At 44.6% G+C, this 23,741-nt stretch overlaps 2 protein-coding genes across 12 annotated transcripts in view; both read right to left on the bottom strand.

The window, feature by feature from the left end:
* BCL7A (BAF chromatin remodeling complex subunit BCL7A) overlaps positions 1 to 1,192 on the bottom strand; it is a 30,248-nt gene extending 29,056 nt beyond the window's left edge. For 3 of the 6 annotated variants that reach the window (XM_074972505.1, XM_074972509.1, XM_074972507.1), the window contains exon 1: positions 974 to 1,075. Coding sequence is in view for 2 of the 6 variants with exons in the window: in XM_074972503.1 (XP_074828604.1) it covers positions 974 to 1,065 (92 nt within the window). In the remaining 4 variants the exon portion in view is untranslated. Of the gene's footprint in view, positions 1 to 973 lie in introns of all 6 variants that reach the window. The other 3 variants (XM_074972503.1, XM_074972504.1, XM_074972506.1) reach the window with 2 other exon arrangements.
* Positions 1,193 to 4,292: 3,100 nt separating this feature from the next.
* Positions 4,293 to 23,741, bottom strand: part of CFAP251 (cilia and flagella associated protein 251) — a 30,966-nt gene continuing 11,517 nt past the window's right edge. For all 6 annotated transcript variants that reach the window (XM_074972771.1, XM_074972768.1, XM_074972769.1 and 3 more), the window contains 12 exons: positions 22,328 to 22,522; positions 20,740 to 20,987; positions 20,498 to 20,646; positions 19,460 to 19,633; positions 17,790 to 17,974; positions 16,420 to 16,534; positions 14,065 to 14,228; positions 10,581 to 10,671; positions 10,231 to 10,374; positions 7,085 to 7,313; positions 5,740 to 5,841; positions 4,293 to 4,516 (listed from right to left, as the gene is read on the bottom strand). In XM_074972771.1, coding sequence (XP_074828872.1) covers positions 4,362 to 4,516; positions 5,740 to 5,841; positions 7,085 to 7,313; positions 10,231 to 10,374; positions 10,581 to 10,671; positions 14,065 to 14,228; positions 16,420 to 16,534; positions 17,790 to 17,974; positions 19,460 to 19,633; positions 20,498 to 20,646; positions 20,740 to 20,987; positions 22,328 to 22,522 — 1,951 coding nt within the window. In that variant the 3' untranslated portion in view covers positions 4,293 to 4,361. The remainder of the gene's footprint in view (positions 4,517 to 5,739; positions 5,842 to 7,084; positions 7,314 to 10,230; positions 10,375 to 10,580; positions 10,672 to 14,064; positions 14,229 to 16,419; positions 16,535 to 17,789; positions 17,975 to 19,459; positions 19,634 to 20,497; positions 20,647 to 20,739; positions 20,988 to 22,327; positions 22,523 to 23,741) is intronic.

Below are 23,741 nucleotides of genomic sequence, written 5' to 3'. Positions count from 1 at the left end.
CAACAACGGTACCTAACTAGGACCAAGGGCAGCAGGGGGCGATGGGAGGGCGAGCTGAAAGAGGCGAGGGAGACAACACAAGTGGGGTTTGGGGCAGGAGGGGGAAAGAGAATGAAGGAGGGGCCAGGGAGCAAGAGCAGGGAGGACATGGGCCCCGGGGCGGGGGGCTCAGCCGCAGAGCGGCGGGGTAGAGGCGGGCCCGGTGGGTACCGGGGCTCGGCCTCAGAGCGGGGAGGGCCTAGAGACGGACCGGAAGAGAGCGGGGAGGGCTGGGGGTACAGATTGGGGGAAGGGAGGGGCTCGGCCGCAGAGCGGGGAGGGGTGCGGGGGGTCCTCGGCCGCAGAGCGGGGGTGGCGGGGTACGGATCGAAAGACGGGGGGGGCTAGGAAGAGAGCGGGGAGGGCCGGAGATACGGATCGGGGTACGGGGGGGTCTCGGCAGCAGAGCGGGGAGGGCCGGGGGTACGGGGGTGGGGTCTCGGCCGCAGAGCGGGAAGGGTACGGATCGGGGGACGGGGGGGGGGGCTCGGAAGAGAGCGGGGAGGGCCGGGGGTACGGATCCGGGGATGTGGGGGGGCTCAGCAGCAGAGCGGGGAGTACGAGGGTGGGGTCTCGGCCGCAGAGCGGGGGGGGACGGGAGGGGCTCGGCCGCAGAGCGGGGGGGGGACGGGAGGGGGACGGGGGGCTCGGAAGAGAGCGGGGAGGTACGGGGGGACGGCAGGGGCTCGGCCGCAGAGCGGGGAGGACGCGGGCCGGGGCTCGGCCGCACAATGGAGCCCTGTGTGTCTATCTGCCGCTCTCCCCCTCACACGCCGCCTTCGCGTGACTCGCAGGAGCGAAATGGCTTGTGGGTGAAGCCGGCTCCCTGCCCCCGCCCCGGGCCGCCCGGCGGGCTCCGGCCCCGTGCGGGGGTGAGCAGCGGCACGGCTGGCACGGCCGGGGGAGGGGCCGGAGCCCGGCGCGGCCCGCTCACCATTTGCGCACTTTCTCGATGGCCGCCATCACCCGCTTGATGTCATCCTTGGCCCGGCTGCGGGTCTCGGCCCGCACCGACCGGCCCGACATGCTGCTGGGGACGGGGCGGCGGCAGCTGCGGAGAATGCGGAGCTCGGCCCGGCCCGGCTGGCTGCGCCGCACGCACAATGCTCCGTCCCGCCGCTCGGCTCCGCCCAGACTCAGCCGCCCCCCGCCAGGGCTCGCGCACTGCGCAAGCGCCCAGAGCCGCCGCCAGCTGCCGCACGCGGCAGGCCGGGCTCGTGGGGCGCGGGAGGGGCTGGCGCGCGGGCGGGGGCCCCCAAGATGTCAGCGCCGCGGCCGTGCGCGCGGGAAAGGGGCTGCCAAGCGCTTCAGGGCGCGAGGGGACCAGGCCTTAGTCCTATTGCTGGCCCGAGGAGGGGGATGTGACATCCAGTGGCTAGAGCAGGGCGCGGGGAGCCAGGACTCCTGGGTCCTATTCCCAGCTCTGGGTGGAAGTGTGGGGGTCTAATCATTAGAAGAGATGGGATCGGGTTGTGTTGCTAATTGTGCCTGGACTCACTGTGGGACCTTCCCTTGGGCAAGTCACTTAACACCTCAGCGCTTCAGTACCCCTCCTTCCCGCCAAGGGGGATAGCAGTTCTGATCTACCATAGAGGGGCGTTGGGAAGCTTAATGAATTAATGTTTATAAAGAGTTTTGACAATCTCAGATGGAGAGCTGCAAAATACTGTGGCTTGACTTCTCTTCCCTCTGTGGGCAACAAAGTTGCGGAAATAAATTGCAGGACTGTGAAGGCTACTTTTAGGAATTATTATTTGTTTATATAGTGCTGTAAATACTTCTGTAATATAAATATGCAAATATGTGCCCAAAAGACACAACCCCAGCCTTTAGAAAGCTTGATGATAATAATAAGCTCTAGAAACAATTGATTCTCAAAACGATTCTGAGAAGTTTAAAATATTTTACAGGTAGGGAAAGTGAGGCAGGGGGGTAATTTTCTAAATGAGGGTGTTAATGTCAGAGCTGGGATTAGAAATAAGACTGCCAGCCTCTGCGCACTGAATCACTCCTCTCTGAAAAGCTAAAGAACCATCCTGTGATGTATTATTGTATGTATGTCTGAGCCTTATTGTCCGTGTCCAAATTAGATTGTAAGCCCCAAGGGCAGGGATCACATCTTTGTATAAGCAGGTATTTGTGTAGCGCAGAGTACACAGAGGGTGCTCAATCAGTAATAATATTAGATCCGTTTGTTCCTAAACTGTGTGATTATTACACTAAATACTTATCTTTGAGAATCCTATAGTGCATCCTCTTATGGATGATAGACTATTTGATTGACTAGTTTCTGATTTAGCCCTTGTGCAAACAGTTATGACACTATGTTGCAGACTTGCGGTTTGTTGTTTAGCTATATTTCTTTTTCAACAACTTACGTGATTTATAAAACAATAGGAAAAGGATATTTAACAATCCAGTTCATTGGGCATTACATACAAATGTTTGTGTAATACAAAAAGATAGAGTGAGCCAGATCTTAAGCTGTCAGATTTCAGAGTAACAGCTGTGTTAGTCTGTATTCGCAAAAAGAAAAGGAGTACTTGTGGCACCTTAGAGACTAACCAATTTATTTGAGCATAAGCTTTCGTGAGCTACAGCTCACTTCATCGGATGCATACTGTGGAAAGTACAGAAGATCTTTTATACACACAAAGCATGAAAAAATACCTCCTCCCACCCCACTCTCCTGCTGGCAATAGCTTATCTAAAGTGATCACTCTCCTTACAATGTGTATGATAATCAAGTTGGGCCATTTCCAGCACAAATCCAGGTTTTCTCACACACACACCCCCCACACACACAAACCCACTATCCTGCTGGTAATAGCTTATCTAAAGTGACCACTCTCCTTACAATGTGTATGATAATCAAGGTGGGCCATTTCCAGCACAAATCCAGGGTTTAACAAGAACGTCTGGGGGCGGGGGGGTTAGGAAAAAACAAGGGGAAATAGGTTACCTTGCATAATGACTTAGCCACATCTTCGGCTGTGTAAGTCAATGTATCGCTAATAACTGCAGTGGAGTTCTGATGATTTATGGTATCTGAGGATCTGACCCAACACATGTACATGTGTGTGTACATATATGCAAAAAAAACTGGTTGGAGAGCAGGTCATATGAAGCAACACCTCCTCAGGAAATCTTTGTCACACACCCTGTAATACTTTGATTTGTGTTGTTTGACCTTTATCTCTTCACTGCCATGACAACTAGCTATACACCTTGCTATATGTACTAACACAACTATAATTATTTCTGTGATGTATAATAGTAATCTCCATGCAATAAACATCACCACTGAGTGGAACACTTTTTAAGGGGCTACATGATTATGCAAAGACCCATCAATGCTGAGGGGCACTGTAAAGAAGGAAATGAGTTCAACAACTCACTGATCTTTCTGCAGCAATTTGCATTGGTACCATTATGCTGTTAGACAAACACAGAGTAAGACACTCTCCCATTGGTATTACACTACTAATTGGAACTAACACTCCCAAAAAGAAATACAAAGTTGTTAGGAGTAAAATGGAAGCCCAGTTTTTAATCCATCACAAAATAGAATGCTCCCTTCACTAAGATTCATCACTGTGGTATATTCAGATATAGCACTTAATTTTAATTGCTATTTTACTGTAAAGTTTTTGTGAATAAACTTTTCCTGTAATATGCTGAAACTGGACTGTATTAGTGCAGCTTTGCATTACACCATTAGTGTAAACCTGCCCTAAAGCTAATGTTACCAGTCACAGGAGGATTCCTCCCAGGACAGGGGAGTATGAGCTACTGTACCATCTCATATTTCACTCTTCTTCCTGCATCCTTATGCCATGGTGATCCCTGATTGTCCTAATGGCCCACTGGACCATTAGATGGATGGATTAAGAGCAAAACCGTAATGTTGCACTCTGAAGAGACCTCTTCAGGAAAGCATTTGTGATTGATACCATGATGTCAATTTTAGCAGCAAGTTTACTTAACCCAATCCTGTGTTTGGTGTGTTCATTTTGGAGGTCATTGATTGACAATACATGGTGTTCCTAGGGACAGAGTAAGCTGCTTCCTCTTGATCTCCAAACTCAGAACTCCCCCATGGTAGCACTGCTGCGTGATTACTGGCCCAGACTTTGTGAAGTGTTTTAATCCCATAGCTTTATGACACGCCCTAAATTGATGAAACATCGTAGAGTTTGAGGAATGTTTAGTTCACTTTATTTTATAATAAATACAAAAATATAGTTTCCCAGGTGTTTGAGGAGAAAAAATGATTACAGAAAATGCATTTCTGGGTAAAAAAACTACAAACTCTGTGGCAACTATGACTCTGCTGACTCTATGCTACTCGTGAGTTCATAATTTTTTTCTGTCTCAGTTTCATCTGATTCAGGAGTAGGTAAGCCAAGAATATCAGCAGTAAATATCTCTGCTGTGATTTCCTCTGGAATTTCTTCTTCCATCAAAGCTGCTGCACCTGGAGGGGAACAAAAAACAACAACCCCAAAAGCAATCAGGTTTCCAGATCAATAGGACTTGTCAGCAGCAGTGTGTTGTATGGAATGTCTACAAAAATACATGAAAGGGGCCTTATATAGTATCAGTTTAATACTTAATAGGTCCCCTGTCACGAAACAAAGGCATTGATCCTGCGAGGTGCAGTACACCTTCAACTCCCACTGAGAACTAGATTTAAACTAAATGATCTACAGCACTATATTTGTCCATTCCATCTCTGACTCCTCTAATCCTGCATGGCTTTTTTTTCCTGTTACTTATCCATGATTTTCTTGAAGATGGTTACAAAGCCATCTTGAACATGCTGTATTTTGAATACTGTTTTTCAGATATCTGCAGACTCCACTCAGTTGCTTTAATAACAATATCCATTTTCCGTTTCAAGTAATTTAGGCATAAAAGAACATATTTAGGCCCAGATCCTTATAAAAAATGACTTGAGATCTTTAACATCTATGCAGAATGGACTGGTGCTTGGTTAGTAAGAGCTCATCTGTAAGACCCACATGCAATAAACTGCACAGCACTCACAGAACTTCGGAAGGACAAAGGGCTGTCTCTATCCTGCTGTGATTTGATTTGAATCTAGGGTTCCAAGCAATCCAGGTATTTCAAATCTGGGGTTTACACCACTAAGTTGTTCCCTCCAGGAGATGCACCTTAAGTAGGCATATATCAGTTGTGGAAAATCCCAACTGGATGTTATTGTAGACCTTTAGGGATTGGGACACTCATTTCAGAAACTGCATGAACATGGCAGAAGTCAGGGGTTCCAATTACAATGGACAACTCTGCAAGGAACTGAAAATAATTTGTATATGATAGGATTCCGCTTTGCCCGTGGATCACAACAGTGGTGAGGCCTCCAGCAAATATCTCCAGTTTCCATTTCTAGACAGCAGATAAACAGTAAGGTAATGTAGTCAAGGACACTTATATTTCACTGGCCATTTAAATATATATGAGTTTCAGTCTGCAGTAGAACTTTTCCCCAGCATCAGTGGAAGCTAAGTGCATGGACCAAGGATAGTATTTGGCCCTGTGACTATATTTTGCAATCCCAGCTGAACATTTTTAACAGCTATTGGAGTAACAAGGTTAATAGGATTTCCAGTTTAATTCTTATATTAAAGGAATTGAAGCAATCTTATTTCTGTGTTTCATAGAATATTAATCCTGTACCTGAGTGATCATAGATGCCCAGCTCAGATCTCCCACCCTCTGGATTCATGCCCAACAGGGTGGTGAGACACTCTGCCAGCTCCTCCTCTGTCATATGCTCCCCTATACACATAAAGCAAAAACACAATCTCTAAGCTTTCTCACAGCATCATTAACACAAACTCAGCATAAACATATCTAGCAAGAATGGCATAAGGACAAAATAGGATGGTTTGGGTTCCTCCAAGGTGTAGCCAGTACCACCATTCAAAATGCATGATCACAGTGCAAGAAATTTGATCCAAGAGAAATTTGTTTTTGTGAACAATATGAGTTTTTGGCATACAAATTAGGTTTCTGGGCGGGGGAAAGGCTACTGGAGCTGGCTTGTTGAGCCGAGCTGCACCTACAGCAGTTTTCACTCTATTCCTTTTCACAGGAATTTCCAAATCAGATCAGGGGTCTATTGGCAGTGGCCAGCACCACAGCGATTCAGAGGAAGGTGCAAGAAAACATTTAGTCAACTATTACAGAATAGCCTGCACATAGGAGTTTATTCCTAACCTGCATCAGTCAGTGGCTTATGCCCTGAAGCATGAGGATTTGTATCCCTTTTAAAAATGTTTTATCCTATGTCACGTATCTGTGGATGTTCTCATCGTCCATATAAGTGTCTAATCCTTTTTAACCTCCTGGTAAGCCTTTACCTCAATGACACCATGTGGCAATGAGTTCTACAGGTTGATAATGTGTGGGTTAAAACAGTATTTCCTCTTATCCATTTTAAATTTGCTGTTTTTCAGCTGAATTGGGTACGGTCTTGTTCTTATAATAACAGAGGGAATATAGAAGTACCTAATTTACCTTCTCTGTGCCAATGCCATTAATTTTGAATATCTTTATCCCGTTCCCTCTCATTCACCTCATCTCTAAACTAAACCATCCCAATCTTTTCAATCTCTCCTCATATGAAGTCATTCCAGACTTCTAATAATTTTCATCACTCCTTTCTGGACTCTCTTCAATTTCTACTAGTACTTTTTTGGAGATCGTGTGAGTTAAACAGAATATAGTATTCCTGGTGAGGGCACACCATCAATGAATGTAATGGCATTATAATATTTTCCAAGATCCACACTCTTCAGATAGCAGATAGAATACTTGGAGCGTGCAGCAATTTCCAAACAGGAGGATACAACTGAGTTGAGACAACATATGTGGTTATTTCATTTAAAATTCTAAGACAGATGAGGTAACATGCCACCTATCAAAACTTGTCTCCGGATAACTTTTTACTGCAATGGATACTTTTTGAAATGAAGGACAGAACAAGCAAACATAAAACTGATGTTAGGAAAATGCTCACCTCTGCACTGAAGTTGTTGCAGTAAGTCTCCTTTGTTGATAACGATTTCTCCATTCTCAGTACCATAACCAAGAACTTGGAAGGCATTTTGTATTTCTTTCATTGACAGGCCAAATGCTGGTCGATGATTTATATAAAGTTTGATAAAATCCCCTAAATTGATATTTGTAACTTGTTTTCCAGTGTGCACATACTCACTAAATTTGACTTCATTTATCATGTCCTCAATCTAAAAGTCAAGACAAAAGACACTTATACAAGGCGGGTTTCTTTTAAAGCATTGGACCAGTTTCTGATCTCAGGGATGCCAATATAAATCCAGAATAATTCCATTGGGGTCACTGGATTTACTTTGGATTTACACCACTATAACTGTGATTAGAATCTAGCCTCAGATTAGTTGACGGTGTCTCTTTAAAGAAGTTGTTTACCACATAAAAATTACATCAATCCCAGCAGTACAATTCCTACAATACACTGGGGTCTTTCTGTTATTCTCAGAGAAGCATTTGCTTCTGGGATGTAATATACTGGGGAAATCTTTCATTATGAGATGATGTATCCAACAATTGACAGGAGAGGGGGAAGGAATGATTCCCCCACAAGCCATGCAGTGAAGGCAGAGCAATTCTCTGGCTGCCTCACTGCAGCCCCAGTGCAGCTGTGTCTCCACTCTGGGGACAATGGACAGTGAGTCCACAAAATGGTGACTCCACATTGCTACAAACCAGTGTGCAGGAAGTCTCCACGCACGCAGCTGGCTATGTGGGTATGCACATCATGAACAAGCTTCCAAAATTCTCCTCCTTCCACCCCTACTCCCAATACCCACTCATCCTGTGCAGCAGAACTGCCTCTGAGGCCCTCTGCAACTGCAGAGGACTGAACTTTGCTCAAAGGGTCCCACATCCTGTCCTTTATTTCCCTGTATCACTCATACAGCAGTCCATCTACTGGGCAGTCAGGCAGTGCCTGCCTCTTTGTCACTAGCAGTTTAACAGTTTTCCTGAAGCCTGCTGCTGTGAGTCAGAGTGGCATGCAGCCTTGCAGATGTTTGTTTGAAAGGCAAGTTCTGTTCCATGCCTTCATTGTGCTCATGTTTAAAGAGGCAGCAGCCTCCTTACAGTTACAAATGCAGCTAAATGTTGGGAGAATTCCCAGTGCCAACACGTACCAAGCATTCTACTCCCCAGGAAGGCAGGCCAATGCAAAGCCTCCCCCTGGGGAGGATTTTGCATTCAGCCCTGGGCCTTTGTCCTCATGTCAGAAGTTTTTCCACTGAATGGTGCTCAGAGAAGATGGAAATCATGGACTTATATTTTCGCCCTGGCAAATATCATGCAGGGCAAGAACAGAACATTTCACTCAGCTCTAGCTGATCTGGGATTAAGTTTTATCCCTGTCCTAGTGAATTACAAAAGAAAAACTCTCCAACTCCCAAGAGCTCCTGCTAGTGGATTCCATGCTGATTTTTCCCCTCTCACTTTTTATTTAATAAAATGCTCTGGAGAGAGAAGAATTTTCATTCTGTGAATTAATACTGTCCTACCTACTTTGTGAAGCAGATCATAGGTTGTCTAGTTTCAGGGTAGTTTCCTTGACTGAAATGCTGTCCTCTAATTTCTTACAGACTATTTCTCAGGAGATATTCCCCATGCCTCCTCTAGCAACTGTTCATGAGAGGAATACATTCTCTTCTTCCCTACCAGCAGGAGGTGCCAAGGTAATGAGCCCAGGAAAACATCTAACTATGTACAAAATTATAGTACCAAAGCAGGACACTGCACCAGCTCATCCCAAGATTAGACCAACTTCTACCAGCTCCAGGAGCTCCAAGGAAAGTCTGCTAGGGGAAGGCTGCATTGATGAAAAGTGACCAGAACTTTCCTTCTGCTGGATCCTTCTGCTGCAGGGCTGGTGGGGTGGCACTCCCTCAGTGCAGCCTCCTTCATTGGAATTCTTATGGAGCCCCAGCAGGGGAGAATTTCTCCTGGATGAAGGGACTAGGCTGGCCCTGCGAGGTGTAATTTACACCTCCTTGCAACAGAGTCAATACATCTGCTCCAGGTACCTTAATTTCCTTTCTGCCAGGTTGCAGTGCTATAAATTAGGTATGTGTAAATACAAACTGCCTCAGAACTACTATTACAATAGGATAAGAATCATCAGCCTTATTAAGGGATTTATCTTTAGCTACAGTACAAAGAGGATTTGAGGCTTAAAACTCCTGAGAAATTTTTGATAAAAAAAGCTCCCCATTGCTGTGACCTGACAAATAAAACTTTGAGAGATTTTCCATAGGAATTTAAGTCAAACATTTATCAGTTAGTGAAGGATGTTGAAGTCCCTTCCAGGTGAAAGGTGCTCTCTCTATGTAAAATCATTCTCATCATCACTATAAGGCACAAAGGGAAGGAAAATAAGAGGCTGTATACTATATGGATGAGTCAGTATATAGAGCTGAAAGTTCCAAAGCCCCCTTTGTGTATAACAACACTTAACACAAGCTGAAGAAACTCAGGGTGGGCCCCAATTTGACCTGGAGGGACCCCCTATAGCACAGGTGCTGGAACTAGTGGTGCGGGCGATGCTGCAGCACCCCCTGACTTGAAGTGGTTTCCATCATATACAGGGTTTACAATTTGGTTCAATGGCTTTCAGTACCCCAACTATACACATTGATTCAGCACCCCTGCGCTATAGGATGAAAGGAGAATCCACTCTTCATACTTTCAGTTTCTTTTCTGAGGCAACCAACCTCTCTTCTGAAGTGCCAATTGTGGGTGTGATTTTTGTGCTGTGAGCACTTACTCTCTGAGGCCACCAAACACCTGACAGATGAAAACTTTTGAACTCCATTGACTTGGGCTAGATTTGTCCATCCAACCCAAAGGTGAAAGGTTCCTTTTACCAAGCCCCAGAGCAATCCAATCCCCTAGTGGTATTGAATCTTTACTTTGTCCCATACATTTTTTAAAAAAAGATACAGAGCCAGATTTTGATCAAAGTTACACTAATATAGATCTAGACTAAATACATTTAAAATCCATGGATTTATTCCAGATCTAGCCTGTGTGACTGAGATCAGAAATTGGCCGACCGCATACTCTGTAAACACAATAATTCTCTTTGGTAAAAAAACAAACCTTTTCCTCTGATGGATAAAACCCCATTGCTCTCATTACAAATGGAACTTCCTCCAAGGGAATATGTGTTGACACCTGTCTGGTCTCCATTGCATCAATACCCTGACTGCGCAGCTGTGCATAGTAAAAATAGTCCTCCAGTTCCTGAGAGAAAATCAAATGAAGTATAACAAAGTTCAGTTTCTCAACATGCATGGCACATAAGCCTCTTTGAAGATATACTAAAAGGCATATCAGTGAAATTATTGTTAAAGCAGATTTGGACCCCCCAAATTTGTCAGTCCTGTATAAATTAATTCTAACATTTTAACCAGCTGTTACCACACAATGTTTACTGTGACTATAATTACCCTGAAGAATTCACCATCTCTTCCGCCATCCAAAAGGTTGTAGAATGGGATCAAATCCTCACCACCCAGAGAAACAGCAGCCTCCAAAGCACTATGGCAATAACAAAAAGATAGCTCAGAAAGAGTTCATGTAAGGAAAAATGTCCTGTTTGCTGCCAGTCACATAGAAACTTATAACAAACAAATAAATAAATAAAATCCACCCAAGGCTCAGAACAAACGGGGAAAAGTATAGTTCTAAGTTGAACCTTATGCTACTCTATTAACAGTCAGCACTTCTACAGCACTTTCTATCCCACGATTTCCCAGTGTTTTACATACAATAGCCCATTATAGGAGGTAATTATTATCGTGTGTGTCTCTGATCTAATGGAATAAGCCTAGGGCTGGGAGCCAGGAGATGCTGGGTTTTAATCCTGGCTTTAACACTGACTTGGTGTGTCATCTTTGTGTCTGACATTTAACTTTTCTGTGTCGTGGTTTCCGCATTTATAAAGTGTGTTACTTCACAGGGATGTTGTGGGGATTAATTAGCTTATGTCAGGCCAGCACTTTAAAGAGGAAAAGGGCTAATGAGCAGAGCTTGCCGTAGAACAATCAAACCTTAGCTCCTAAGTTCCTGGACTCTAACAATTACACACACTCCTTCCTGGTAAGACATTAGGCTCTGTTATTCAGGCGCTCTATTCTCCACAGTGGAAGACAATGTCCTAGATGCAGTGTCAGGTAAAAATTCCGCTCTAGGTTCCTCATCTGTGGTCCAAATTTCAGTTTCATAGGCAGGTGGAGACCAAAGAGCCACATGTGTTAGTCAGGATGCAGAAAAGTAACAGCTCCCACAATGAAAACAGCCCAAGACACTACAATAGCCTGGTACAGCAATTACATCAGCAACATCCCTGTGCATTCATGACAGCATGGCATCGCTTTGATCTGCACCTTTGGTGTGCTGTTCTCCATTGTGCTATCTTTACGTTTTATGATTTTTTATAATTAAGTTATTTGGACATTAAACATAGTGGAGACACAGAAGATACCCGAAGCAGCAGTAAAGTGATAATTAGCTCATAAAGAGCCTTGCTCCAAAAGCAAATTACATAAAAATTCAGTGATGCCTGGACCATGACCAACCATTATAAAGAAGGAGCATTTACATCCTATTGCCTTCTCTTGCCCATTCCGACACCCAAGTGATTAAGCCGGATGAAATGGAAAAAGAAAATACATAAAACCACTGCTCTCGCACCAGGGCTTCATTTGCTCTGGCAGCTCGGAAGTTGCTCTGTGCCCGCACTGCCGTGCAATTGGCTGTTATTACTCGGGAATCATCAGGAGGAGCTCTATTCATAGTGGACAGTGTCTGACCTGAAGTCTTTGCAGAGTGAGCGTATATGAGAAATAAAGCCCTAGGTGGGGGGAGAGGAAGGATTCTCCTGTTTAGTTCGTACCATTCACTGCACTCCAAAGGGCAACAATGTGTTCTTCAGCAGTATCTTAAAGCCAACCCCAGCAAAGATGATTTAGCAGAAATCAAAGAGAGGATGAATTCTCACCTTACATATGATGGCAACAGGTACTATGGAAAACGCTAAGGCAGACAGATAGATAGCTAACCCCCTAGCCTAAACCATCCTTCGGTTCTAGCTCTGTGAGTGAGTAAGTGCCATCTCCTCTTTTTTGATATATGAAGTTACGCTGCACTGAAAAGGCTGGTTTCAGAGCATTTGCAGCTGCTTGCTTCCTGTTGATGTTTGCATCTATCTACGCATCCGATGAAGTGAGCTGTAGCTCACAAAAGCTTATGCTCAAATAAATTTGTTAGTCTCTAAGGTGCCACAAGTCCTCCTTTTCTTTTTGTGGATACAGACTAACATGGCTGCTACTCTGAAATCTATCTGTCTAGGCATTCATAGGAACACTTGGCACTGTGGTAGCCTCACCCCACCTTGTGCTCACATCAGAATGAATAGCCCTGACGTTAAAGGCAACAAACATGGCCTCGCTTTTTGGCATCTTTACCAAGGGCCGCTTGGAGGAGGTGTCCCCTCTCAGACATCAATGGCACAACTTTTTGGCACAGCTCTTCAGTCAGAAGCTGACAACGAAAGTGCCAAGCTTGCTGCCAGGGCAGCACAAAATTGGCATATACAAGCAGTCCCTACTCACAGGAGCAGTCCCGGTTACTTCAAACGGTCTACTCATATGAGCAAGGCATTAAAGTTGTTGGTCCTAAATCCATTCTGCAAATGCATGGGGAATTTCCTGGACAATATCAGACCATCCCATTTGGAAACTGGATAGTCTGTATCAGCACTTCTCTATTGTTTTTCATCCTGCAGGGCATTTTATAAGAAACAGATGCTCCTGTAGACCCACCTCCCCGCCCAAACCTCGTAATCCCCACTGCCTGGCTCTAAAAAGATCCTAGCCTGTGGCCCCTCAGGCATGGATCTTAAAAGCCACTGTTTTATACATTACTTAGCACTTACATAGTACCTTTCATATTCAAAGCACTTTAAAAATACTCATGTATTAATCATTATGGCAGCCTATGAAGTAGGTAAGTCAGAATGATCAGGCCCTTTTAACAGATGATGAAGCCAAGAGGATAAGAGATATTCTGAAGTTCCCAGAGGGAGGCAGTGTCCCCAACCCAGATTTAGCACTTATGAGTTTTTGATTCTCACTCCTGTGCTCAGGTCACTAGAGCACATTGCTGTTTGCATTCACCGCAGGCGAGATCCTGCGAAGTACTGAGTACCCTAAACTCCCATTGACTTCCGTGTGACATAAGGCTGTTCAGTGTCTCACAGGATCTGGCCCTTGGCTGGCGGTGCAGAAGCCTAGGAAATACCAGGATTCTAAGAGCTTAGTCTGAAAACAGGACCCTCAATTATAAATTGGGGGGAGGGGGAATTGTGGGTTCCTTTGTCAACCCTCTTGGATGATATGATGGGAAACTGGACACTTGGGACCAGATTTTCAAAAGAGTTCAGCATCCCTAGTGATTCCTACCTGAGAACACCTTTGAAAATCTGCCCACCTCCGTTAGGTGCCTAAATCGGAGCTGAGCCATTTTTGAAAATCTGGCTCCAATTGTGGGTCCGGAGCACATGTGAAGATCTAGTCCTCTCTGTTTTAACTGCAGCCCTTGTAGCAAACCTGCACTGGATCATGGAACATTTTAAACTAAGTCGAATCCACTGAAATGCAGATGTCAGCACTGCACAGGATGGTATTAGAGTCCCACTTGCACCAGGGCACCTGTATTAATGCTCCTTGTCTGAATGAGTTTTAGGGGCTTCAACTTTAAGCATTTCTGAACCAGAATGGGATCCTTTGGGATGAAAGTCCCTATATAAGCATAAGTTCATTGCCAGCAGGACATATGCTTTAGCTGTGTTGGTCGCAGTTGTGTAAAGGGACAGAGCACATCACCATCAGTGAGAACAGCATGCTCTGCTTTGACCTGGTGTTTACTCACTTTACATTAATTTCCCATTTCATCACGATGCAGTCGTTCCCCCCCGCTGTAAAGACATGGCATCCGTCGTAGGAACTAGCAAGGTTGGAGACACCTCCTGGATGGCAAATGAAAGCTGAGGACTTGTGGGGGTTACCATCAATGGGCAAAATCTGCAGGCCAACCTACCAAGAAAAGGGTAACTCCATGATGATTGGCACTTTTATACAAATTCAGCTCTTTTATCATTAGATGGTGTTGGTAGCCTGTGGTATACAGGAGGTAAGACTATATGATCTGGTGGTTCCTTCTAGCCTTATGCTCTATGACCTATGTGACACAGGGGTAAATTCTACCTCCACGTGGGCCAGCTAGGAGCCTGGGCTGTCCACTGTGGAGGGTTCTGTAGTGACAAGAATCCACTCTCCGTCTGTTTTGAAAATACTCCTGCACCATTGAGACAGCAAGAGCTCATGGGGCTGTGTCTTGAATCTGCATCTTTTGCATGGGGTCCTCATATCCTGTCCATTCTAGTGCAGTGGAATTGCACAGGTTCTGCAGTGCACAGAGACCTCCATGCTAATGAAAATGGGGCAAGATTTACCACAGAAATATTCCAGTGTTGACAAAAGGGCTGACTAAGGAAGGGCCCGTCAATATGTAAATCTAAAGTTTTACCACATTGTTCCACAAGTCTTGTGAATCTCAGGGGCACAAACAGTTCTGGCCCTAATGGCAGCCTTCCTACAGATCATCCAACCTGTACGCAGTGGGCATAGGGGCCAGGTTCTGCTTTCAGATGTAATCACACTGTGTCCATTTGTGTTTACGGGTTTCAGGTGCCCATATGAGGGTAGAATTTTCCACCTGGAAACCCAAATCAGCAACCCAGGAAGGAATAACTCACATGGCTCTTTTGAGACAATCAAATCCCCAGAGCTGAATTCAGACTTGGGTGGAACCAGGAACTACCTAGTGACTTCGCTGGAGTTATATCTGCTCAAAGTAGGTCTGAACACGGGCCCCAAGCATTTGCAGCACCTAAGATGCAGTGTTTTTTGTTTTTTTTTAAAGTCACTAGTATTTTATTCTACACTGGCCACCACTTCCACGCAGTAACCACACAGGGAGCTCAGCATAAGCTTGGGGGAAACACATCCACAGATGACAGGGCCTTTCCTCTAAGGAGAGCATGTCTAACAAAAAAAAACAGAATACAAGCAGAAAAGGAAATAGCAAACTCCTGGCTTCGAGTTCAGTCCAGCTCCATAACCCCTGGGCTTGAAGCCAGCCCATCCCAAAGGCATTCTCACGCAGCTGTCTGCCAAGATCAACTTTTATAGCCCCTCCCCTGAGGATCTGTGTGCAGGAGGGGGACGCTGAGCTGAGGTTAACTCCTTCTTCACCAGGGGCAGGTAATGTTCATACGTGGGGAAGGGGGTGGGTGTCAAAATTCAATACCATAGTTACTGACTATTCAAAGTATAGAGAAATACTGTGGTACCTGTGGGGAAATACTGATTTTTTAAAATGGTGACCACTGCGCATAGAAAGCAGTACAACTGACTCCCAAGTGAAATACAACAGAAAGCTTAAACAACTCCTCTCCACAATTCCTACCTCCCAATCCCCTCATCCCCTACTCCCAATTCCTCAGCTTCCAATACCTCTGGTCTCACCCAAACCCACATCTTTCATTTAATCCCCCCAATACCCCAGCTTCAGACCTCCACTCTCTTTTCACTTGTTTCATTATGTGCCTTGCTGAACACATGCAGGACTAGATTACCTGAAACTCAGAACCTCTGATGACTTTGTCTATGGTGAAACCTGCACTAAGGACCTGCATGTACAACAAGCAAACCTTTGTCCTAAGCAAGCACTTTAAAGTATTCCAGAGATTGAATTTTTCTCTCATGCTGGGTAGCTGCTGCGGGCATGTTTCACTATTTGCATGCACATGTAGAGGATATAGCGAGGAGCACTATAGAAATATCTGGTAGTATAAATAACAATAAAAACTGTAACAGAATAATACCTAGCTCTTAATAGCACTTTTCATTGGTAGATCTCAAAGTGCTTTCCAATAAAGGTCAGTATCATTAGCCACATTTTACTGATGGGGAAATTGAGGCACAGAGATGGGAAGTGACTTTCCCAAGTTTACCCAGCAAGGCTATGGCAGAGCCAGGGATAGAATCTAAGTCTCCCTCATTATAGTCCAGTGCTCTATCCACCTGGTAACACTGCCTCCCCTTAAATATCTGGTGTTTTTCTCCCTTAGGTACAAATGGCAGCTGTACCTAAGGTTGTTTGCAATGTTATACAAAACAATCCAAAAGGCATATCTGACATAAACATGTAGGGACTCTGTACCTTATCTTTTGTAATATAGGCCAGATATCGTTTCTGTGGATCCTGACTGTTTGCTGCTGGAAGGATTTGTATCTTCTCAAGAGGGGACCCATAGGTTGGCCCCAGAAGTGTCTTTCTAAAGGAAAACAACATTTTCATTTATTCTATTGATCTTATCCATTTTTTCACACAAATGTTGCGGGCACAAGTATGGAATTGGGCATGCTTGTGTGTATAGGGGTGTGAGAGTGTGAATTTAGTACTGGTGAAAGGTGTCAAGATGACAGCTCTAGAGACCAAAATCTTCTACCCCAATTGCCCTGTCTCTCTCCTTAGAAGGGCCACCATTGGAAGTGAGAGAAAAGTTTAGTCTCCCTGGCTCATTCAGTTATTGGCTTTCACTGAAGCTGCCTGGCTCCCACTAGATCAAATATCGGCTTCCCCTTGGGACTCTGCACTTTTGGGTGAAGAATGAACTGCTCAGCTTCCAACACATCCAGCTCTTTAGGCTCTGACAACAATTACACATCATTAAATAATCTCAGAGGGTTAGCATTCAGGGCAAGCTGGCAAAAGGAGCTTTTACAGAACCACTCTCTTGGATCATCTTTGCAAACACTGTGATTAATTTAGTCACTAACATCCTCGATGGATGGTTAGTGTGTCCTCTGTGAGAGCGCTGGCTTCCATTCCATTAACTTATGTAATACAGTGATCAGTCATTTCCACAGGAAACGTTTAAGGAGGAGCTAAGAGCTGAATTCTGCCCTCAGTTACACCCATCCAGCAAAATCTAGCTCCAGGTATTTGATGTGCTCCATTAAGAACCTGGAATATTTTGGCTTCTGCTAAAAGGATATTTTGGCAGCTGTAGCAGTGAGACAGGAAAGGCCGATCCCATCAGTCTGGCTCAGAGAGCACAGAGAGGACTTGAGCTGGACTGGATGCTGGCTTCACCTTCAGGTTTTCTTTATCTGAAGACCAATACAGGGTCCATCTCTTTAAAATCTGCTAGTTAGCTTTGTTGGCCAGGGCAAGACTCCTGTTGTAACTAGGGAAAACCTTCTGAACTGATATCTTGGTAGCTAGTACAGTGGAAGCGGGGGTACAGTAGTCTGATAACACAGGCAGCTTTATAAATGAAATCTGTGGCGCTATGCAGGACTCTATCATAGTCATCACAGTTTCCCTCCTCTTTTAGTAAAGAACGTTAGGACCCATGGTTTGAACAGAGCCCAGGCACTCGGGACTCTGAGATTCTATTCCCAGTTCTGACTCTCTGCGTGAAAGTCCATTAGGCCAAACTCTTCAGTAGTGTCCACTGATCTTGGGTGCACACCGAGAGGAGAAGATGGGGGGGAAGGGGAGCAGGGTTTGAGTTTCCCAGTTACCTGCACATTTTAGTCATAGCATTATAAAGCTTCATTTTGTACTGATTATTGGCTGTGAGAATGAAAGCTTCTGGAGTGAAGGGAGGGTACCAGGCCAAACACATTGGGACTGCCCTCTGTTCAATGCGGTCTCTTCGCAGAACTGCCAGGTATTCTTTACTGCTGCTGCCTAGATCATACTCCACCTGAACAGAACACAATGAACAAGATCCATGTGAAACAGCTGCACAGACTTGCCAGCATTCATGGTAGTCTCTCCTCCCTAGTACCTTTTGCTTTACACTAGTGATTTGAGTGTGTAATGCTTACAAATGCTTAATGAATTCACATCCCCAACAGCCCTGCACGGTAGGAGAGGAGATTTTTTGCAGTTTATAAAATGTTACTGTTGCAACCTCTGCTCATGTATCCATAATTATTAAAAATCACATGGATTAAAACCTCACTAAGCTGATGCTATGTCAGTTACGGAGAACACAATAAGAACTCCACAGCAAAAGAAACTCAGCTCCCTGCTGACATGCCAAACCCTCAGCCAAAGCTGGAGGTGTAAATCCCCTGGCTGTGGAAGGCCCTGACTGCAGTGGAATTGGTGTTAGTTCATTGGGGGGAGGGGTGTGGGAAGAATGGGGGGAGCCTTTGCAGGGGTATATGGCCTCCTATACATCACAGGGACATTGTTCCTGCACAAATAACGAGGAGTCCTTGTGGCACCTTAGAGACTAACAAATCTATTTGGGCATAAGCTTTCGTAGGTTAGAACCCACTTCATCAGATGCATGGAGTGAAAATACAGGAGCAGATATAAATACATGAAAGGATAGGGGTTGCTTTACCAAGTGTGAGGTCAGTCTAATGAGATAAATCAATTAACAGCAGTATACCAAGGGAGGGAAAATAACTTTTGAAGTGGTAAGAGAGTGGCCCATTACAGACAGTTGACAAGAAGGTGTGAGTAACAGTAGGGAGAAATTAGTATTGGGGAAATTAAGTTTAGGTTTTGTAATGACCTGCACAGTAGGCTTTGGAAGTCTGGGCTGGTATATCCGCTGCTACATGCATCAACTGGTCATTGCCTCCCACAGAGAAGGGTGCAGCAAGAGATTGGGTCCATTCCACCCTTTGCTGCTCTGCAGCTTGGGGGTAAGGGGGGATAAGTCCTTGCCCTATTGAAACTTCACTGCTCTAAAGGCAACTGGTATGGAGCCTGGGGGAAGGTTTTTCACTCCCAGTAACTAGACAGGTCTTGCAATCTGTGGTGAAGCTCAAAGTGAGAGTCTACCTGGCTGAGAGAGGGAGCAGGTGACAGAGTCAAGGGCCTTTCACTGAGAATGCCCAGCTACCAGCTCAAGACGTTCAATGGGACAAACCCACTGACTATCAATGAGAGGGCATAGTTGTTCTCAAATGGTGGGATGGAAAGTTGTCTCTCACACAGCCAGGACCTAAGCCACACAGGGTTTCATACATGAAACCCAGCACCTTCAGTAGCACCTGGAAACATTCAGGCTACAAATGAGTAAACTGACACCCAGAGGAGCTAAAGTAACTTACCCAAGGTCAAACAGCATGTTGAATCAGAACTGGGAATAGGACCCAGGAGTCCTGCCACCCAGCCCCTGCTCTAACCAGTAAATTCTACTTCCTTGCACGCTTTTAAGCAGACTTACCAACAGCCTGTCCTCCCCAAGGCTTAAGAGCCTTGGTTGATCGCTGTCTAAAAGGACTCCAAATATTATATTTCGAATTGGTTTATAATGTGAATGAAGCCCTGCTAGATGCTCCCAGGATCTTTCACCATTTTTCAGTATTCTTTTGTAAACAGTCACTGAATATTTTTCATCCTAAAATGACAATAAAAATATTTCAGTTTATCTTCAGCCTGCATTTCTATTTTGTTCCTCAAGCTGTCAGGGGAATTCTTAGCATTTCTTAGCTCTTTAGTCTGGCCTACATGCCTTTCTAGCCTTGTGCTGTGTAGGCCACAAGGAAAATTAGGTAAATAGAATGACAACAACAAACCTGATTGGGAGAAAGGATCTGAACAGAACCAACAAACACTAAAATAATAAAGAACAACTCTTCAGCCCTGCCTGAAAGGAAGCCACTGACCAACCCCAGGGGTATACTAGAGTATGCTTCTGGCTTTGGAAAGGGAATGTAAAAATGGTATCATGAAACTCCATATTGATTGTCTCCGTGAGCCTGGAGCAAATGTGATCAGGTTACAAACAAAAAGATATTTTTCATAACTTCCAGCCCCCATGGGATGTATCATCATCAGTAATTAAGATTCTGCACTCCAAATGCAACCTCATTGCCTTCAAATACTGGCAGTTACACCTGTGCACTGAAATATGAAAATGAGTTCACAATTCTTTTGATGATACATGAACCAAACCAGACTCCATCTCACTCTCCCATCGCTAGTACTGCAGGGGTCAGAGGAGTAAAGAGATGTCAACACTTATTTTTGTCAATAGAATCAGCAGGTAGGGCTCTCTATAGAGACAGGGAGCAGGTACACCAAGGAAGAAGGTGCTGTTTTTACAAAGTCACAGCTTTAAGAGAGAAAGAGTGTTCCAGAGTCAATGGAGAAGACCCTGCCTGTTCTCCTTTCAGGATCATATCATGGCACAGCCTGTAAGTTCCAATCCCACCAAAAGGTGCTGCAAGGAGTATATACATATATCTTGAGAAAAACTTACAGCAGTTGCAAGATACTGGGAGTCATGAGAGAAGCTTATTTGAGTTACTGGGCCTCTTGAATATTTGAATTCTTTGCAATCATTTTCCAATGAAATAGAATCAAGGATGTAAACGCTTCCATCAGTAAAACCAGCTGCCAGAAAAGAACCTAAAATACACACCAGAGAACAATTATTGTACAGATCACTCATCTCAGGAAACCAGATGCTCAATGTTCAGTGAGATCTCAAGGTAAAAATACCTTCAGGGTCATAGGAGAGGCACTGGATACTGGCCCCCATAAAGATTCGGCTAATGAGGTACTTTGTCTGCACAAAGTCCCACACCTTTAGCAGCCCACAGTGACTTCCTATGGCAATGAGATGCTGACTAGGGTGGCAAGCAATGGCATTAACAGCTTCCTTGGCCTCCTCCATTAATTTGTCAAGTTTTGTCCCCTCTGCTGTAACGTGAAGCACTGTCGCATCCAACGTGGAGAGAATAAAATTCCTGTTTAGCACGAAGAAACAGACACAATTTGATGAGTCAGCAAGGTGGACTCTTTTCCCTCCCAGTTACATACCAGGCTAATTTCTTGTCAGTAATTTAGGGAATGATTGCTCCCTAAAACAATGCAAAGAATGGCTGCTTATCCATTCATTCAGCTGTGTCTTTAGTGCAGATGGACTTCAGTTTCTGCACATACATAAGCAAAGATATATAAACAAAACAACTGACCATGCATATATATGTTACTAAACTCGTATCAGGAAGTGGTTATCAGCCATCCTGCAATGTGAGAGACTGGCCCCAATAAAAGTGCCAAACCCTGAAGTCCTTTCTCAGAGCTCAGTTCTGCCACCCTTTACTGTACTCCCCAGAAATCACTCACTGACAACACAGGGACTCTCTGTGGAGCCAGGAACTATTTAGCAAGCCTAAGGCCATGAACAGTGTTTGAAAAAGAGTCAGCATTAGAAACCAGTGGTTCCTGGGCCTTGGTCCTGTGTTCGGACCACACCTCCTTTCTCTAGCATTTGTAAGCCTGCTCTGATTTCCCCTGCGGGGCAGGAGGGCCTTTCAGTCATTTGTCCTGGTGTTAAACTTGGTGTGCCAGAGCTGGTGGGGGGTTGTGTATCTGTCTGGCCAAAGGAAGCTGCTGTAATTCCTGGTTAGGCAGAAGGTCTACAGAGGTTGCTAGCTGCAATCTCCATCTATACATTTGATGATGGGACTCTAAGAGCAGGAGCATCTTTTAACCTTTCCCTTTGCGGTTCAACCACTTCTTGCTTCCCAGAGGGGCTGACAGTGCCAGGAAACTACAGCAATTACTCAGGATGAGGAAACAGACAGAGGAGATCAATAGGGAAAATACCTATTCCCTGAGGCAGAATTCAGGTTTACAGAGGAGTCTATCTATGCCCCACAGCTCCCTGGAGAACATGTGAAATTTAAAACTGTTTCCATAAGAGTCTAAAAACTCTGCATAAGGAAGCTCTGTTTCAGGCTGCATAGCAACTGGGGAGGCAAAAATGAACTAGCAGGGGGACAGCCCTTTGCCCCTTGTCTGTGATGGACAGGTTTGATTCTGCATCAGGATGACCAATGTGAATATCTGCAGCCCTTCCTGCAGAAAAGACAGTACAATGGGCAACCTCGCCTACCCATCATATTGTATATTAACACCTGAACCATGTGTACTGACAATTTTAAACTCAACTAGATTTAGGATTTAAAATCCATTTTGGTAAAGCCAAAGCACAACAAAGAAAATCTGTCGACCACTAGTTGAACATTTCAACAGTTTCTTATTAATCAGTTGATTAGATTCACCACTGAAGGACTCTCACCTGATAATAAATGGTTGACCATTGATAGTACAAGAACTGGAGTAGTCTGAGTTGTTGCTGGCAGGACTGGGAGGGTTTTTTGAAAAGGAAATGGATTGGATGGGTCCTAGTTTAAAGTGGCTGTACCAGTTCACAAGCTGCAGCTGGCCATCGTAAAATTTAATATGACCTTTGACATCACAAGTTACAAAATAGCTAAAAGGAAGGACAAGAATTGGTTAATCAAAAAACATTTTTAAAGCGCTCCAGAAGAACTAAGGGCTTGTCTAAGCGTTTAGTGCACGAGGGTGTAAATCTACACTGTTAATCCTGCTGCTGCTCACAAACAGTTCCCTAATGCACTTTGATCTACTCCTGTTTCAAAGCAGATATGTATCAAAGCACACTACTGAACTTCTAGCATGTGGTAGTAGGGTCCACGCAGACACTTGGAGCACAGCAGGCTTGTATGGGGTAGATTTATACCCCAGCTTGCCTCAAACTCTTCGTTTAGACAAGCCTAATGCTCTGCACTACTCTAGGGATTTTTATGAAGGAATACGCTTCACAAGGCCTGATCCTGCTCTCATTTACACTGGTGTAAGTCAAGAGTAACTACTCATTGTAATCAGTGGAGTTACACTGGTGTAGAACTAGTGTGAGATCAGAATCAGGTTTTTATATCTCACAATACTGCTGCAGGGCATTTTCATCCCCCATTTTATAGATGAGAAAATGGAGCTCAGAGAGATTACATGAATTCCCAAAAACCACACGTGTCAATGACACAGCCAAGAATAGAGCCCAAGAGTCTTGACTCCTCGTCCTTTGCATTAACCTCTAGACACAAGGCCTTGGGAAAAAGAATTAGTATCTAAAGACTCCATAGTAGTATAGCAAGCTGCTAAACACATGCTTAACCTACAGAGTAATTTCATTACATAAGGTGGTGGCATTATCTAGAGATCTAAGCATTGGACTAGGAACCAAGAACTCCTGAGTACTAATTCTGACTCTGCCATGGACTTGATGTGCAATCTTGGGCAAATCATGTAACCTCTCTGTGCTTCAGTCCTTCCATCTATAAAACAAGGATAATGATCCTTAACTTACCTCACTCACAGGGAATGACGTGAGGGTCAGTTAATGTCTGGACAGCACTTTCGAAGTGTAAACAATTAAGTACTAGCTATTTATTTAGGATAGGTATTAACTTCCAGTTAGCAATCCTTAAAAAGTACATAGATGGTTGATACATAATAGCACTTATAGCTAAGCATCTAGTAGTATCACTGCATGGCTTGCCAACAAATATTTTAAAGTTGGCAAAACATCCTCTGTGACTTCAGTGTGTATCAGTTCCCTCTACTGGTTAAGATAGGGAAGCTGCTCTTCTAATTCACCCGATAGCCGAAATTAATCCATTCTCTGAACC

The sequence above is a fragment of the Natator depressus genome, chromosome 15 (assembly GCF_965152275.1).
Source record: "Natator depressus isolate rNatDep1 chromosome 15, rNatDep2.hap1, whole genome shotgun sequence".
Lineage (NCBI taxonomy): Eukaryota > Metazoa > Chordata > Testudines > Cheloniidae > Natator > Natator depressus.
The sequence above is the reverse complement of the archived record's forward strand: the minus strand, read 5'-3'. Positions and strand labels throughout refer to the sequence as shown.